Source organism: Monodelphis domestica, chromosome 5 (genome assembly GCF_027887165.1).
Source record: "Monodelphis domestica isolate mMonDom1 chromosome 5, mMonDom1.pri, whole genome shotgun sequence".
Lineage (NCBI taxonomy): Eukaryota > Metazoa > Chordata > Mammalia > Didelphimorphia > Didelphidae > Monodelphis > Monodelphis domestica.
This window is the reverse complement of record NC_077231.1, coordinates 239,238,247-239,257,045: the sequence shown is the minus strand read 5'-3', so window position 1 is coordinate 239,257,045 and position 18,799 is coordinate 239,238,247. Positions and strand designations below refer to the sequence as shown.

The window sequence follows — 18,799 nt, the reverse complement described above, 5'->3', positions numbered from 1 at the left end:
CCATGGAAAGAGTATTGGATTTAGAATTGATGGACCTGGGGGTTCCAGTCTCAGTTCTGCCTCTTACTATCTCTGTGACCTCTGGGCAAGTCATTTAGCACCCCAATATTTCAGAGAGGTGGGCTAGATGGTCTCTGATGTTCCTTAGAGCTTTAAATTTATGTTCATCAAAGGAGTCTTTACTTATGGTACCATGGGTGATCTACTTAATTTCTCTGAGATTTGGTTTCTTCAATTGTAAAATGAAGGGATGGGCCAAGGTGAGCTCTATGGTCCCTTCTAGTCATATATCAGTCAGTCAATCTGTCACCAAGACCATTTATTAATTGCTTACTTTGTTCTAGGCACTAAGAAAGGCAACACAAAAAGTCCTTGCCTTCAAGGAGGTGACATTCAAATGGAGAAGGCAATATGTAATTGATTATACACATATACCAAAGAGAAAGAAAAGATGGAAGAAAATCTCCCAGGGGAAGAAGCTTAGGAATTAGGGGTTCAGAAGCTTCCTATGGAGGACAGAATTGGAACTAAGTCTTGAAAGAAGCCAGGAAAGCAAAGAGGTGAGGAGAGAGCTTCCTGCCAGGCATGGTACCTTTTGGCTTTAATATTCCATGAGAACCTGATAATCCAAGTACAAAATATGCAGCTTCAAAACCTAGAGAAACCACTGACCTCCTTTTAGGTAACTAAAAGAGACATTACTCTAAGCAGGTAATATCCCATTATAACTAATACCATTACGAAGAGAAGTTTTATATAGCAAAGATATTTCCATGTTCTGACAGATGGCTCTTGGAAATTGCATTGTTGATCTGCTTACAGCAAACTCTTTAAAATATCCATGTATCACAAATGCTTTCCCTGGCCCCTATCCATGGAGCATTCACTCTCTCATGAAAGAACTTGATTGAGGGATGCTTTTATTGTAGGCAGGAAGGAAGATAGTTAGCATGAACCAACTGTTTCTTATGTAGTTAAAGTCTTGACACATTCTTTTGTCTTAGCATTAAGTAACATTTATAATTCAAATACTTTTAACCACCTGAAAAATTCAGAAAATGACATCCCATTTTCACACACACACACATAAAGCAGTTTTTAATTCTGTGTCATACACTGTGCTAAACACTGAAAATTTTTTAAAAGAAAATAATGTTTAAAAAAATCCAAGAATTCAGAAGAGAAATAAGAAGGGCCAGAGAAAGAGGGACATCTCAAAGGATCTCAGAGTTAAAGGGCATCTTACAGGGCTATCTAGTCCAGTGGATTCTCTGAACAAGTATCCTGACAAGTGGCCATTCAGTCTGCCCTTGATAACTTCTAATAATAACTTTCAATCAATTCTAATGGTAATAAGCCCACCACCTCCATTCCACTTGGGAGGATCTCTAATCCTAGGAAGTTTTCCCTTAGGTCAAGTCAAACCCTGATGTTCTAAAGCCTCCAACCATTATTTCTAGTTGTGATTTCTAGGATCAAGGAACATAAATCTGTTTCTTTTTCTACCTGATATCCCTTCAGATATTTTAAAACAGCTTTTATACATTGAAGAGAACTCATCTGTTCTTTAATTATCCCCCCCACCTTTTTACACTCTCCCATTACCTGTATGATAATAGGTATAGGAATAATAATTCCTCCTCCAATGAGCCAGGACTTAGACTAGTACTAGGATTTAGCTATAGATTTCATAATAAAAATAAACATTTGTATATTACCTACTATGTGCCAGGCCCTGAGCTAAGTACTTTTTTAATACTTTTTTTTAATCTCATTTTATCTTTCCCATAACCTTGTGAAGTAGGTGCTGTCATTATCTCCATTTTACATATGAGGAAACTGAGGCAAACAAACATTAAGTGACTTTCCTAGGGTTACGTAGCCATGTCTGAGATAGAGTTTGAACCTAGGTCTTCCTGACTTCAGGTCCATCTTTCTATCCCTGATTCCACCAAACTGCTTCATAATCAAATCAATTTTTACAGGCTCAACTGTGAATCTGAACTCTTTCAAATAAGCATCTTTTCCAGAATACTACTCTATAGTTCTCTATATGGAAGTCTATTTAGTCTCTTCATTAGGGCATTACCTAAGCCACAAAGGAGTTTAGTAATGTCCTTATTCCCAAATCCAGATTTTCCATCCCATTTGGTACAATGTACTTTTTGACAGGCTATCCTGGGAGTTGGCCAAATATGTCCCACAAACCTGATCCAGGGTGCTGGATGTTTTTGTATAGCCAGGCAAGCTAAGAATGAAAAATATAAAAATCTTTCTTAGCTTGCAGGGCTTTATAAAAATAGGTGGAGCTGGATTGGTTGTAATTTGCTGACCCTTGGACTTAAATCATCTGTCGGTTTAGAAGTCAGGGAAAATCTAACAGCAAAAGTATTTGTTATTCTTGCTTTCAAGCCTTTTTTCTAATCTTTTAAATCTTTTCTAGAAATAACTCTGAGATCATTTCAATATTCTCATGCCAGTGTAGGGAGGAGGAGTAGGTAGAAAAGTTCACTTATTTATATTATGTTGTCAAGGTTATTAGTAAATACAAAGGATATTTTTTGTTTAAATATCTACTGACTTCTTTTTAAAACCCTGCCTTCTTTTTTAGAATCAGGTATCAATTCTAAAGCAGAAGAGCAGTAAAGGCTAGGCAAATAGGGTTAAATGACTTGCCCAGGGTCATGCTTCTAGTAAGTGTCTAAGGCCAGATGTGAACCCAGGACCTCTCATCTCCAGGCCTGTTTTTCTATCACTGAGCCACCTCACTGCCCCTATTCATGGGCTTTTACCAGGAGAAAATTAAAACATTAGCAGCTGGGTTGCTCAGTGGATTGAGAGCCAGACCTAGAGATGGGGAAGTCTGGGTTCAAATCTGGCCTCAGACACTTCCCAGCTGTGTGACCCTGGGCAAGTCATTTGACCCCCATTGCCTAGCCCTTACCACTCTTCTGCCTTGGAGCCAATACACAGTATTGATTCCAAGACCGAAGGTAAGAGTTTTATAAAAAAAAAAAATTTAAAGTCTTACATCAACTTTCCTAGCTATTAGTTTTAGCATTTAATTGACAGTTTATTCATGATCCACACTAGTGGCCTATTTAATGGAAATCTAAACTTATGTTAGAGACTGAAGGCTTCATGCACAATCCATTGAGTGCCCGATAAATCCTGGACCTGTTTATTGCCAATCATTGATGACATTGAAAATCTGAGCAATATTTAGAACAATCTCTTCCTCCTGTTAGCAGAAGGCACTTAAGAGATTGTTATGCCAGCTCACTTGGAGAGGCATCATTTGATAAACTAGAATCTCAGTGTCAAATGTTTTCCAGTCACAAATAAATAAAAGGCAAAACTTATGGCCTAATGAACTAGAGAAAGGGCTAGAATTCAAGGACAACAGTCCTTGCGGAGTCCTTGTGGGAGTGGGAAGGGCTTTGAAATGAAAGTCTTCATTCATTCATTCATTCATTCATCCAATGTGTATTAATTGTGACCATTACACTAACTAGGCGATAAGGGAAATATGCATCATTATGTAAATAGACACATGATATTGCTGGTATGGCTACTCCCTCCATTGGAGAAGATCACAACATTCAGTCCTTTTCATCCTATGCAGGCATTGGCCATATCTGTGTAAGTCATAAAGCCTACCCTGGGGATCTGCAGGGCAACATATGAACTCTCCACCTGCTTAGCTTCTCTCTCATATGACCAGCCCATCCTCTTATTTAATCACATGCATCATTACAGTTATTTCACATATTGTTAATCTACTAAGGCTTAAAACTCTACTAAAGAGGGGCAATGAAGCTGCTCAGTGGATTAGAGAGACAGGACTAAAACTGGGAGGTCAGGTTCAAATCTTGCCTCAGAAACTTTCTGACTATGTGACCCTGGGCAAGTCACTTAACCCCCTTTGCTTAGCTTTTACTTCTCTTCTACTTGGAATCAATACATAATGAAATTGATTCTAAAACAAAAGGTAAGAGTTTTAAACAACTCTACTGACTTTTGCCATACCCTGTGTATTTGATGCCCTTCTTATATACTTTCTATTGTTGAGAACATGCAATAGCTTAGTTATGCCCACCATATCATCTTTTGAATCACCTTTAATTTTAATTCTTCAAGGATTGTGGTGTTTCATGATGAACAGTCATGAAGTACGACTGACTTAATATTGGTGGGTTAATACATATATATGTGCCATATGTTTATACATATTTACATTTATGTATACACACAAATATATAATAATTCTCCAGATATAATACAATTTAATCTCTTCCTCCTTTTCAATTCTGGAACTTTCATGTCTCTTTGAAAAATCTGCTAATTATATAAGGATCATCACCTATGCAACTATAACTTGTAGTATAGATAATAAACAATCTTCATTTTTTTCTGTGTGGATTGATGGACTCTCTGCACTATCTCTTTCTCTGTCTCTGTCTCTGTGTCTGTGTCTCTGTCTCTGTCTCTGTCTCTCTGTCTGTGTCTCTGTCTCTGTCTCTCTGTCTCTGTCTCTGTCTCTGTCTCTCTCTCTCTCTCTCTCTCTCACACACACACACACACACACACACACACAGAGTACCTGCCCTCAAAGAACTTACAATTCAGGAAATATTTATTAAGTGCCTGTTCCATTCAGAATAATATGCTAGATGTTGGTATTACAAAAGCAAAACACAAAACCTCCAATAAAGGTCCTTCCTTCAGGGCATTTACATTCTAGGGAAGAGAGGGGAAATTGCATTGGAGAATTAAAGTCCTCTCAAAGCATATATAGCTCATTAAAATTTTATTTATGAAATATATCAAGGAGACCAACCAGACAGAAAAGAGTGACAAATGATATATAGTTAACTCTTAGCTATTTTTAAAAAAGCAATTAAAGTGTGCATCTAGCTTAGCTTCACTCTGAAGCCTGGCAAGTTGTGCTCAGAAAATGCAAATTAATTGAATTTTAGCCCAAAAGCATAATTAAGAAGTGTTTCTTTTTTTACAACTTTGCATAATACATGTAAAAGATAAATAGAAATAGTTATTACTGTTTGTTTTTGTTAGCTTCAATTTTGGATTACAATACCAATTTTCCCTTTTATGAGTGAAGCATTCCCCAAGATTTCATCTTCCACCCTATCTCTTGTCTCTCTTTTATGCTTTCCTTCTGTAATCTGGTCCATTCAGATATCCTTAGCTCTTTGTGGATGACTCCCCAAACTGAATCTCTGACCATGCTCTAAAGTGCAGTTCAAAGGCTCTGTTATACATTTTTATGGAGATGTACTGCCCTCAATTCAAATTAAATTTGCCCCAAACTGATCTCATCATTTCCCTTCAATGAAACAAAACAACTCTTCCAGTTAACTTCTCCATTAAAAAAAAAAATGACTGGCATTGTCCTAGTTACAGTTCAGTTTAAAATTCAACTCTGTAGAAATCCATTAAGGCAGCTATCATGTGCAATACACAATTGAATGTAAGTTCCTTGTGGGCAGTGACTATTTCAAGTTTGTGGTTCTTTGTCTTTTTTTTAATTGAACTGAAGAAATGTTTTTTGTTTGTTGTTCAGTCATTTAGTTATATCCAACTTTTTGTGATCCCACCAATCATACCACACTAGGCTTTTCTCTACTCTACTACCTCCTGAAGTCTATCCAAGCACATAGTCATTGTTTCCATGACACTATTGATCATCCTCCACCCTCCCCATCTCCTTTTACTTTCAAACTCCCCAAACTTCAGGGTCTTTTCAAATAATTCCCGTCTTCTTATTATGGAGTCTAATCATTCAAGCTTCAATTGTAGTATTTGACCTTCTAGTGAATAATCTAAATTAATTTCTTTAAGCACTGGCCAATTTGGTGTTCTTTATTTCCAAGGTACTCTCAAAAATCTTCTTCAATATCACAATTCAAGCTTTCTTTGTAGTCTAACTCCAACAGCCACACATTGCTACTGGAAAAAAACATAGTTTTGATTACATGGACTTTTGTTGCCAAGGTGATGTCTCTACTTTTTAGTTTGTTGTCCAGCTTTGCAATAGCATTCCTTCCATGGAGCAAACTTCTTTTAAACGTCATGATTGCAGTCACTATCTGCTATGATCTTTGAGCCCAAGAATGTAAAATCTGGCACTGCTTCCATTTCTTCCCCTTCTTTATTGCCAGAAAGTGATAGGAGGGATATTTTTTGTTTTGTTTTGATGTTAAGCTTCAAGTCACCTTTTATACTCTCCTCTTTGATTCTCAAGAGATTTCTTAATTCTTCCTCACCCTCTGCCATTAGAATAGTATCATTTGTAGATCTGAGATTGTTGATATTTCTCTTAGTAACCTTAATTCCAACTTTTTGATTTATTCAACCTGGCATTTCTTGATGCACTCTACATATAAGTTAAATAAATAAGGTGACAATATACAGTCTTGTCATGCTTTTTCCCCCAATCTTGAACCAATCAATTGTACCATGTTCAGTGCTAACCGTTGCTTCTTGGCCCACATGTAGGTTCCTCGGGAGACAAGATGCTCTAGTTGTCCTCTTCTGGAGTCACAGCTTTTTATCATTTTAATGTTTCTCATGAGGTTTTCTTAGCTGGAGTGGTTGGTCATGTCCTTCTCCAGTGGATCATCTTTTGTCAGAATTCTAGACTATGGAGTATCCATCCTGGGTAATCCTGAATAGATGGCACAACTCATAGTTTCAATGAGCTACACAAGCCGCTATACCACAACAGTTAGTAATCCAAGAGTGGGAAGAAATATTAAGCAGACACTGAAGAGAACATGCAGAAGAAAATTCTTTCAAAGAATTTATGAGTAAGAAATGTATATAATGTATATACAGATATATGTATGTATGCATATATATAATTCAATATATTACAAAGGATATTAAAGTATATGATAAAGGAAAGGTAGGTGGATCCTAAGTTCAAATTTGGCCTCAGATGCTTTGTGGCTTTGTGACCCTGGGCAAGTCACTTAACCCAAAATACGTCACCCTTATTGTTCTTCTGTCTTAGAGCCAATACTTAATATTGATTCTAAGATGGAAGGTAAGAGTTTAAAAAGAAAAGAAAGTACATAAAAGGTTTTAAAATATTCTATGAGAGTACTAAATATGAGCAAATCAATACTTTGGATGGATAGATGATAAAATAATGTTTCTGTGAAAGAGTGGTATTTGAACTAAACCTTGAAAGACTGGTAGGATTTAAGCTGGTTGAAATGACTAATAACTAACTTCCCACAGTGGTTATTCTAAAATGTCAATTTTTATTCTCAAACTTCTTGTTCTTTGCTGAAGTCTTCATCTTGAAAAAATAGAAGCCATCTCTACTACTCCATACATCAAAAGCTTTCAATATTATCTTCTATCTTCTCTATTTTTCTCCATTCTCTGAGGAAAGAGTAATTTATCTTAACAAGATCAACTCCTCTACTTGTAGCCTTGATCCCACCAAAGACATCTCTATCACCCTCTTATCTTCAAATTCCTGCTCTACTATCAACAAATACATTCAAGTCTCTCCATTCCTTAAAAGACTTGATTATCTTTATCCCTTCCTGGGCTGTCTTCTTGTATCGTTTCTCCCTTTCATGGACAAACTCCTTTGAAATCCTATAGGATCACAGATTTAGAGTTGTAAGGAAGCATAGAGCCTAGCCAACCATACTCCTCATTTTAATAGATAAGAAAATTGAGTTACAGAGATGATGATTGAGATTAAAGTAATCCAGGTAATAAAAATCATTGAGGATATGAACCAGGGTTCAATGACTTTTCACTAAACCACTCTTCTCAAAGTACCCTCCATGTTTCTTCATCTGTATCCCTCTAACCTTATAATTATTTAATATTTATTTTGTATATATTTTGAATAAAGTTATCTATATATATATGCTGTTTCTCCCCAAGAGAATAGGAACTTTGTGAGGACAAGGACTATTATCCACAGTGTGTTGCATGCTACCTTTAACACAGGAGTGCTCTATCATTGCTTTTTCTAGCTGCCTAAATATATATTTATTAAATCAAATATTTCTCTTGGACTACTTAGATCTAGATGTAACCTCTCTCCTAAATTCTAATCTCATATCACAAACTGCTTACTGTGGCTATTCCCACCCAAATTCCATCACCATCCTAAATTCATCTCCAAAATCAACTCCCTCCCCATCTTAAACCCATCCTTCTAGTTCCTTGAGGGCAGATACTGTTTTGCTTTTGTCTTTATATCCTCACAGATTGTGACTAAGGTCTACCATATGCAAAGTAATACTTTTGTATCCTCAAAAATTGTTCCTAAGGCAACACTTTGTACATGGTAGATGCTTAGTAACCACTTGTGTATTGAATTAAATTCATTCATTCACTTATCCAACAAGCATTCTAATCAAATATTTTCTACTTCCTTGATTCTATATGTAATAGACATCCTCTTCCCTCAATGTCCACCTATAGATATCCTTATCTTTTATGGACTGATTCCCTGAACATCCCATATACCCCATACGTGGTGTGGGGGCCTGCAGAATTCTTTTCAGAGATGTTCAACCACTTTTCACCTGACTCTCACCTGTGGTTCCAAGAAGCTGTATCATACACAGTGGCCACATCTTGGTTAAAAACTATCTCAGCAAATGGCCTAACCCAGGTTGAGAGTAACTGACAGGTCTCAAACCCATTGTTGAGTTAGGGTAATGTTTAAGCCTGTGAAGACTTCCCCGATAGAATGGAAGGGTGAGAACAATTTGTTCTAATATCCTTGAAGGTGATTGAAATAAGTGCTGTGGACTGCTTAGAGTTTGTTCAGATGTGGAAGACAACAAGGTCATCCACTGTATCTTGGGCCATCACCAACAGTCCTGACTATTGTCTTGTTACTGAAATTTGATGACTCCAGGAGAGAGTGAAGCTGGCAAGTTTGTGCATCTCTGCCTCACTAAACTTCAATTCTCACACAAGCCACGGTGTCACCTGGTGGTATAATTGATCTTCTTCAAAACAAAGAATGAACAATTGTCTTGTTGAATTGAATAAACTAATTGTATTGACCACATTAATTTGAGATTCCTTTTTGACTCTGCAAGGTACAAGAAATGGCTCAGCATTTCTTTCTATCACCTTTGAACATTATTATAGAATTTTTGCTTAGGATATATAGATGTCACTACTAATAAGACATTTTCTGTATGTATGATACTGACAAATAAAAAAAAAACAAGAAGAAATTGAAGGAATTAGAATAGATAATGAGAAAATAAAAGTAACACTCTTTATACATGATATGATGGGATACAGAGAATTCTAGAAAGTCAACCAAAAAACTAATTGAAGCAATTAAGAGCTTTAAAAGTTACAAGGTATAAAATAAATCTACAGATATGGTACTAACCTCAAGATAATTCAACCTCTAATGAACTGTTCCTCTTTTGAATCTGAGTAATATTAAAGAAAATTATCATTTTCCTTTATTTTTTTAAACATAGCATTTGTATATGAATTATTTAATTATTTGTTTGTTGGGCTATCCTGAGCTGAGTCTTATTTTTAGGAACCCTCATTTTAGAGATATGGAACAAAATCAGAGAAATAAAATCACTTTCTCCAGACTACACTGGGTTATTGAAGTAGCAGAGCTGGGATCCAAACCCAGGTCCCCTGCTTCTAAGTCTGTATGTTTCCCATTATATTTCTGGTTTGATGAGAACAGGTTTCCATTTGTGTAATGAAAATCAGTAAGAAAATGAGTTTTGGTTTGCAAAAATGTATATATGATTTATAGCCAACTTTTTAGTGACACATCTGTTTTTTTTTTTAATAAGGTGCTGTGTGCCCAAACCACATATTACACATTTATTATATTTTGCTAGGTAATAGTTTCCCTTTCAGCTCTTCATTTTTCTTCATGGTTGTATTGTGGCTTTTCCCAAGTAAATTCAATCTATTTTAGATTATGAACTTCTAAAGGTCAACAACTGAGTCTATATAATTTGCTTTAACCTTGACTAACATGCTATAAGCATTTCTAACAGTGCAATCATATATCTGTAGGTGGAAGATCTCTAAGAGATAATCTATTCAGTTCTCTTCCTTTTTTTAGATGAGAAAACTGAATCCCAGAGAAGTTAAGTGACTTGTATAAGGTCACTTAGGTACTAAGAGGCGAGCAAAATTTGAACCCATGTCCTTTGACTCTAAATACACTAATTACATGAGATGAGAATGATGATGATACCCTTATTGCTCAATGATGGTGAAATCCATAATAATTCAGAAATGTTGTTTACTTTGAGGCATTTTGGATGACCAAAACAAGCATGTCTTAATAAATACCAATTAGACAAACATATATTAAGCGCCTAGTGTATATAAGGCATTGTGCTTTTTAAACATAAATAAAACCCAAACAATCCCAGACCTCCAGAGCCCACATTTGACTGATAGAACTGATAGAAGCCCCAAACTACAGTACTTGGACAACCCAATAAATCAGTCCTTTAAGATAATGATAGCAAGGAAGATGATCTATAGCCCCAGACACAGAAAGGGGACCAGGTGGCAGAACAGATAGAGTACTACATCTGGAATCAAGAAGACCTGAATGTAAATTTGACTGCAAATATTTTTTGAATTGAAAAATTGTATTTAATTAATTTAGAATATTTCCCATGGTTATATGATTCATGTTCTTTCCCTCCCCTCCTTATTCTCCCCCTCTGCTCTCCCTTAGCTGACTCTCAATTCCCCTGGGTTTTACATGTATCATTGATCAAGACCTATTTCCATATTATTGATAATTGCCCTAGGGTGATCATTTAGATTGACTGCAAATATTGACTATATGATCCTAGGAAAATCACATAAATCTCATTCTGCCTCAGTTCCCTTATTTATAAAATGGGAATAATAATAGCAACTATGTCCAAGAAATTGCATGTGGATAAAAAGAGATTGTATTTGTAGAGTGTTTTGGCATACTTTAAAGGGCTTTCCTCAATGCTATCATCATTATCATCATCAATATTGTCTTTGTTGTTGTTAGAGGGTGCAGTATAAAGGAGCACTGGCAGATTCAGCAATTAAAGCCTTTACTTGAACTGAGTAACCAGCACTGGGGAAGGTGACCGACCCATAATAGCTTGTCATACACACACTGATTGAATGTTAGAGAGCAGAATATACTATTGAAGAAACTGATGTATCAGTGCCCTGGGTTACAAGTAGGGAGGCAACATCCCAAATGTTCTCCTAAGAAGGTCAAAGGAGGGAGGAGGACGGCGGTACTGGGCTCTCCACAGCATAGCATACTTAATCATGTGACCTGGCATGGCCAGTGGACTCAGAATAAGGGCCACAGAGGACTGCAGAGCTCGTAAACGGTCAGTGGTGCTATAAGACAAGAAGAAGCTAGCCAGAAGCAAGAATGAAGAAGCTTACTAGAGCCTCTGCTTCATGGTCTCAGTTACCTTACTGTGTACACAATTTTGCACATCAGGAGAATGTAACTCAAAAAGTAGAATGCAGGAATTGGAAAACATAAATTAACTTGTTGAGACATTTTTACACTCTTGATTCTTATATTTAAAAAATAATTCAATAACATTTTAACTGAATTGAAACAAGGTAATATAATTTTGCATAAAAAGCAACACTGTTGGTTTCCTTCAGAGAAAGAGGATTTGAGAAATAACTATGTAATTATGACTTTTCTATGTATACAGTCTTTTCTAAATGGTTTAATGTCCCTCTTTAAGCCTTCATTCATTTAAACTTTCTTATTTGCATGGGTGAGTAGATATCCGCTTACTTCACCTCTTTTTTTTTCCCTTACAGCATGTAGTGGAGTCTGGGATAATATTACATGCTGGCACCCTGCTGACATCGGAGAGACCGTCACAGTTCCTTGTCCAAAAGCCTTCAGCCATTTTTACAACAAACCAGGTGGGGTGTGTTTGTGCTGAGAATTCTTGGGGCTCTCCAGAGTGCTCTTTTCTGAAGATGCTACGGGGTCTGTAAAGGCAGAAAGAAGCCAAAACCCCAGCCCCCTTGGGCATTTACTTACACAGAGTTAAAATAGGGACCAGCATCCAGCTGGATTTTGATAAATGTTAGTTTTAGAGAGAACACAAAGCTTCCTGCCTGGGGCCATTTACCTCATACAAATCAAAGGAAGGAAAAAGAGGCTGTGCAGGAAGGGATCAGCACTGAAATGACATTTGAGTAGAATCCACTTTGCAGTCAGGGCCAAATTGATTCTATATATTTATCCATCTATAGGTGTGTGTATATGCATGCATGTGTGTTTATATGCATGTAGTAGCATGTAAATGTGTATATTATATGCATAGATGTGTTATTGTTGTTCACTGGTTGTGGTTATATCTAATTTTCTGTGACCCCAGTTGGGGTTTTCTTGCCAAAGATACTGGATTGGTCTGCCATTTCCTTCTTCAGCTCATGTTACAGATGAGGAAACTGAGGCCAACAGGGTTATGTGACTTTCCCAGGATCACACAACTAATAAGTGTCTGAGACCAGATTTGAACTTGGAGGATTGCAAGCCCAGTTTTGTGTCCACTGTGCTACCTAGCTGCCCATGTACATGTCTACGTGTAAACACACATATGGGCTCTGTCCAATCTTGCATTATGGCATTAAGAAGGTTATCCTAAGGATTCAAAAGCAGTCCAGTGATTTTCAAATCAGTCCATACCAAAATAAAGGTGTCTTAGGTAGTCCTTTACAAGCACCCAACAGAAGCAGGCTAAAGTTCTGAAGAACCTCATGATACCTGTTGTTTGTAACTTTGTGAACTGGGTCGTCACTTTCTGTTACAAAGCATTGGTTTTTTCTCACCTGTGAATTGGGAATAATAATATCTAAAAAACTGGCCTCATAGGATTGCTGTACATGTTTTTGTCAACAAGCATTTCTTAAGCACCTACTATTTGTCATGCACTATGCTAGGTCTGAGTAGCTTGGTGGCACAGTGAATAGAACACTGGGCTTGGAATTAGGAAAGCATCTTCATGAGTTCAAATCCTGCCTCAGACACTTCCTAGATAGGTGACCCTGGGCAAGTCATTTAACCCTGTTGCCCCAATTCCTCATCTATAAGATAAACATTCCAGTATCATTGCTGAGAAAACTCCAAATGGGATGACAAAGAATTGGCCACAACTGACAATAACTGAACAATGAGTGCTAGATTCCGAGTATACAAAGAAAGGTAAAACTAACCCTTGCCCTCAAGAAGATCACAATCTAATAACAAATAATGATTAAAATGTTTAAAGTGGTACTCAAATTCAGCTGTGGATATGTATATGTTTTGGAATGTTATTAAATAATCTTCTAATCAAATATAACATGGTGCTGTTTTCAGCTTTAAAGCAAAATAGTAAGGCAAAGAATTACCTTCAGGATTTTTTGCTGTTTTGGATGGGGGAGGGCAGGGATGAGGTTTTAGGACAAAATAACCTTTTGAACCTCTTTAATTAAACTAGTTAATTAAAAAGTAATGTCACTGGGGGCAGCTGGGTGGCTTAATGGATTGAGAGCCAGGCTCCAGAGACAGGACGTCCAGGGTTCAAATCTGGCCTCAGACACTTCCCAGCTGTGTGACCCTGGACAAGTCACTTAACCCCCATTATCAAGCCCTTACCGCTCTTCTGCCTTGGAACTAATACCCAGTATTGACTCCAGGATGGAAGGTAAGGGTCTAAAAAAGAGTAATTACACATATTGCCAAGGTATCTTTACAAAATAAAGACTGTAAAATACATCTGAAATGGGTAATGAAGTGGGCCTGCAATTTTAATAATATAAGGAATTGCCATATAAGGAAATATTCTCTACTATGCAGATCAGCATCTCCTCTTTGATTTATTGTTTTAGAAAATTAAGTGGGTCAAGATAAACAAAGGAAGATAGGGATAAGAGGAAACTATCTTTCATTAACAGATCCATTCATTTTCCTCCTGCAACTCTCATGCCTACCCCATTAGCTACAGATGTGTGGGCAAAAGTCTAAAATTCAAAGAGATTACTTCATGAGATGGCATAGAGCAGTGTGAAGACCACTGGACTAAGAGGAAGGAGGCTGGTACTTAGGCCATTAATGCAATGTGTGCTCTTCAGCAAATCGCTTCCTTTTTCTCTTGATTGCCTCTGCCAAATGAGGGCACTGGCTGAGAAGATCTCTAAATGCCCTGCTAAATCTAATATTCTATTAATCTAAAAGAATACTAAGTCCAGAGAGGGGAAATCCATCCCACATTCTCTAGGATGACCTATTTTATCATCATTGTTTCACAAAAGGCTTTGTAACCATGAAGGCATCTTTCCCACAAAACCCTCCTACCCTGCTCACTCACAATGTGAAGGATAGCACTGGCTTCTGGAAGCTGGGACTCATAGACCAGATCTATCAAACTGGAAAGGTTTCAAGTATTAGCCCAATAACAAGCTGTGTCAGTTTTCTAAAACCTAGGATAGCTAAATAAAAAGAAACTCATCAACAGCAGCTGACCTCTAGGTGATGGATACTTTGTCCATGACAACCCATGAAATTTATATATATATATATATATATATATATATATATATTATAGTGGGTTGTTGGTCCTTTAATAATCAGTAACCATTTCTTAAGCATTATGGTAAGTGTTGAAGATACAAATATGAAAAAGAAAGCTAGTCCTTGCCTTCAGGGAGATTATAGTAGAAAAGACAAGACTATGCACAAAAGGAAAGTGAAAAGGTGAGGGAGGGAGATGAAGGGATTCAGTACAGAGAGCATGATGGAGAAGTTCAAAGGATGGTCACTGGGTGGGAAATGAAGAGATAGTTTTCTCATACATTCTTTTATGATTGTAGAAAGCACTTTCTTCAGAACAACCTTGCAATGTAGAAAGATTAAGTGTTGTCCATTTTATGCTCCAGAAAACCAAGTCTCAGAGAAGAGGTTGTTTACAGAGTCCCCAAACTATTAAATATAAGAATTATGACTTGCCCTGAAGTTTTCTGACTGTAAGGCTGGCCTTTTAGGTTTGGGCTAACTCAACAATATACACATGTGCCTAGTTTGAGCTTATGGACATAAAACACACCTAGTATATGAGTTCTATTAATTTGTTAGAGGTAATTCTGAAATAACTAGGCAGAATTGCTAGAGTTTATCATAATGTGACCAATCTCTGTTTCCCTAAAAGGACGAGATGGGATGGGGCAAACTCAATTTCTTTGGGGAGAGATGGTGGGAACTGTGGAGCAAGCTTCTACTGAGTCAAATTAGGATGCGAAGGTATAACTAATAAGAACACATGAAGAATCTAATAACAACATATTGGGCTTGTCTGCCTCTTGTCTCAGAAAGCAGCTCTGAGGTTTCCTCTCACACAGAATCAGTCTCAAAATTGGAATGGACCTTGGAGGCCAACTAGTCCAATATAAACCTGAACAAGAATCCCTTCTACAACATACCAAACAGATTATCATCAAGCCTTTGCCTAGAGACCTCTATAGGGAAAGAACCCCATACCTTCCAAGGCAACCCATTTTACTTTCAGGCAGCTACTTTATGTTTTGTGCACAGGGAAGAATTAAGTGGATTATTCTGGAGAATAGAGCAAGATAACCTGAAAATCTCGTTTTACATTGTACATTCAATCCTCTCTCCTACTATGCTTTATCCCCCCCCCCCCAGCTTGCCCTACACACTTTCTGGTTCTAATAAGAAATATAATGACTGGGGGTCAGACAGCAGGAGATAGAAAAAAAGTAGCTGCCAGGAGCCAGAATAATAGACCAGCTCCTTAATTGGCTTCTGAATAATCGAAAGTTATCTGTAGATGTGATTCTGATTATGTCAGGGCAGGTTCTGTCTTGTAAGAGATCCCATTCTCAAAGCTCACCCAAGAAGCCATCATTTGTCTGGAGCTGATTGAAGTATTGTTAACGGGCACGTTTTGATTTATCTATAGATTAAATGTCTGAATTTTGTGTTACAGGAAATATCAGCAAAAACTGTACTAGTGAAGGCTGGTCAGAGATGTTTCCAGATTTTATAAGTGCCTGTGGCTATAGTGACCCTGAAGATGATAACAAGGTAAGCTATGTCCACCATCTGTTCTTTCATGTTTTATTTTGTACTGTTGCTTCACGTATTTTAAAAGTTGCTGAGAAAGTTGGATTTCTCCCCTGTCTTCTGACCAATTTTTATTTTCTTTTACTTTGTAACTATTTAAGTAAATCCGTATTAGCTCAGTGACTAAACTAAATAGAGAGTTTAGCTTCAGTTTGGTAGCTCTTTTTTTTTCTTTACTCTATTTCATGATATCTTTTTTTTTAAGGAATTGATACCAGGTATGATGGTACAATCCTTTATTGCCTGCTTGCCAGGGAGACTGAGGCTTGTGGATCACTTGAGTTTGGAAGTTCTAAGCTACAATAGGGAAGAAGCCAACATGTGTATACTAAGGCAGTAAATCACACAGTGAACCTGTGGGAGTAGAGACCACCAGTATGTCTAAGGACAAATAAAAACAGAAACAGAAGAGGTTAGAACTTTTGTGCTGATCACTACTGGGAATGGATTCAGAAGGGCCACTGCACTTCGAATCTGGCCAAGATGAAGAGATTCAATATTTTAAAAAGAAAAACAAAGTCAATTCATTTTGAGGAGACTTGGTCAGCGACTAAAAGGGTCACAGACTACATATGAAGTGAAAAACTGGGTCAGCCTACAATCGAATAACAAAATGGAAAGCTTTCAAAAGGGAAGAGTTGCAATCTTGGGTCGCACATAGAAAAGTGTGCTGGCTGGCTGTTCACACTGCCAGTGTCTCTGTGTCTCATTTGAGTTTAGAGCTTCAACAGTTTCGAGCCACACTTTCCTTGGTTCCAGTTCCTGAATATGAGAGATAGTTACAAGCAGAGTGTTCTTTTGCAAAGCGATGAGGCAGAGGGAGTCCATGGTCAAGAAAGCTCCGGGATCCTATTGCTACTGCTGGTGATTCTCTAGAGAAGATATTGGTGACTCAGAGGGTGACAAGCTTCTCTCCTTGTCAGGGTTTCCTTACTTTGCCAGCAGAATTTTCAAAGAGGTTATAAAGGTGTCATATTCTATGTGAAGCGTTTCTGAAGTAATTGAGTTATTAATAAGTAGATGAGGACATTTTTTCATAAGAGTTGTCGTGTCAAAACTCCAAGTCTGGTAAAAATCTCTCCTCAGGAATTCTGTCAGAGTAAACTTTCCCAGCAGTTGCCATTGGAGACCCTGCTCTTTCTACACTCTCACACTTTACATATTGCTTGAATTTTAGTTTATCTGGCTGATTACCAAGAAAGTGAATCATTATCCTCCCTCTCAGTAGGTGCATTCAACTTTATTTAAACTGAGAAAACACATTCTGTTTTCTTCTAGGCATGGTGGTAGAAGGTCAAAACTTTATAAACCATTTTTGAGGCAATAGTTGAGCTTTTAATATAAGATGGTAGAAGGGATTAAGACATAGCATGATACTGATTATCCTAGGACAAAGCACACGGAGACCAATTCAAAGAGATCAAACATTCTTCTGCTTACCTACCTCATGCCATGTACATGTAACTCTCCAAATTATGGAAAGAGAAAATCTGGTTGATTCTCTTGATATTTTCCCACATGTCTTAATTCTCCTTTTAGTTCTTCCCTTGGGCTCATCCCTTTTCTAGTCTAGCCTTGTCACTAACTCTAGCCCTTTTCAACTTACACCTCTTCTTCTTTAGAATATAGAAGGATTTTATACGTTTATGCTTCTTGCCTGCCCTACCATGGAAATACAATTCTTGCACTTTTTATGCAATTTAAGGCCAACTTGGCTTTGTTCCATAACTCTAAGAAAAGAAACAGATTATGTTTAAGAAGACTCTGAAGGATCCTTTGGAATACTGATGGTACCATGTGGACTGAGCTCTTCCTGTGTAGGTGATGAATTTAAATTGCAATTGACACATTTCTCAATGCCCCTTGGTGCTTACCCATTACCATACAGTGTGTGTGTGTGTGTGTGTGTGTGTGTGTGTGTGTGTGTGTGTGTGTGTGTGTGTAAACTTTTCTCTTCTGGACTGACCTAATCCTCATTAAGTTTGTACTCTAACCAACTAAGCCAGCCAACCAGTCACAGACAATGGTGCTATGATAACCTTTATACCAAAATAAGCAGGTGGTAATTTAGCCAATATGGTTCTATTCCCATGCACATAGTTCATTATCAGGGTATTAACCAAGAGTATTTTAGAATATTTATTGAAAATCCCCTATGTTCCAAGTCCTGTGGATTACAAGAACATATTATTTCTGGGAGAGACAGATGATTATTTCATTGCCTGGCAAAGAATATAGTTCAGTTCAACATTAACAGGCTTCTGTTCTTCCATCAGACACTCATAAGGAAAATGGGTGGGTTTTTTCCAGTCTTTGTTTAGTAGAAACCTCACTATGGTGGTGACTTTGGGGATCAGATTCTCAGGTGGAATGGAGTCAGGGCATTTTTGTAATGCTTTATTTATTGTCTCAGTTATTTGATAGCAGTGAATGTAAGTCCTTGAGTCACTGTAGTAATGCCACATTTTTTGGAAAAACAACCTCCTACTGCAAGGAAATTGTGTTGAAGAGGTGGCTGTTTTTGAAGAAGTGAGGCTGAGTTAAGTGGGGGGAAAATCCATGTTTAAACATTCTAGAGCTATGAACTTCCTCTATAAGTCAGTCAGTTCTTTTGTTTGCAAAAGTCACCCA

At 37.3% G+C, this 18,799-nt stretch overlaps 1 protein-coding gene across 1 annotated transcript in view; it reads left to right on the top strand.

The window, feature by feature from the left end:
• The window catches only part of VIPR2 (vasoactive intestinal peptide receptor 2), a 166,190-nt gene that overhangs the window by 48,322 nt on the left and 99,069 nt on the right, over window positions 1–18,799 (top strand). The window contains exons 3-4 of the mRNA XM_007504692.2: window positions 11,854–11,961; window positions 16,032–16,129. Of these exons, the coding sequence (XP_007504754.1) occupies window positions 11,854–11,961; window positions 16,032–16,129 (206 nt within the window). The remainder of the gene's footprint in view (window positions 1–11,853; window positions 11,962–16,031; window positions 16,130–18,799) is intronic.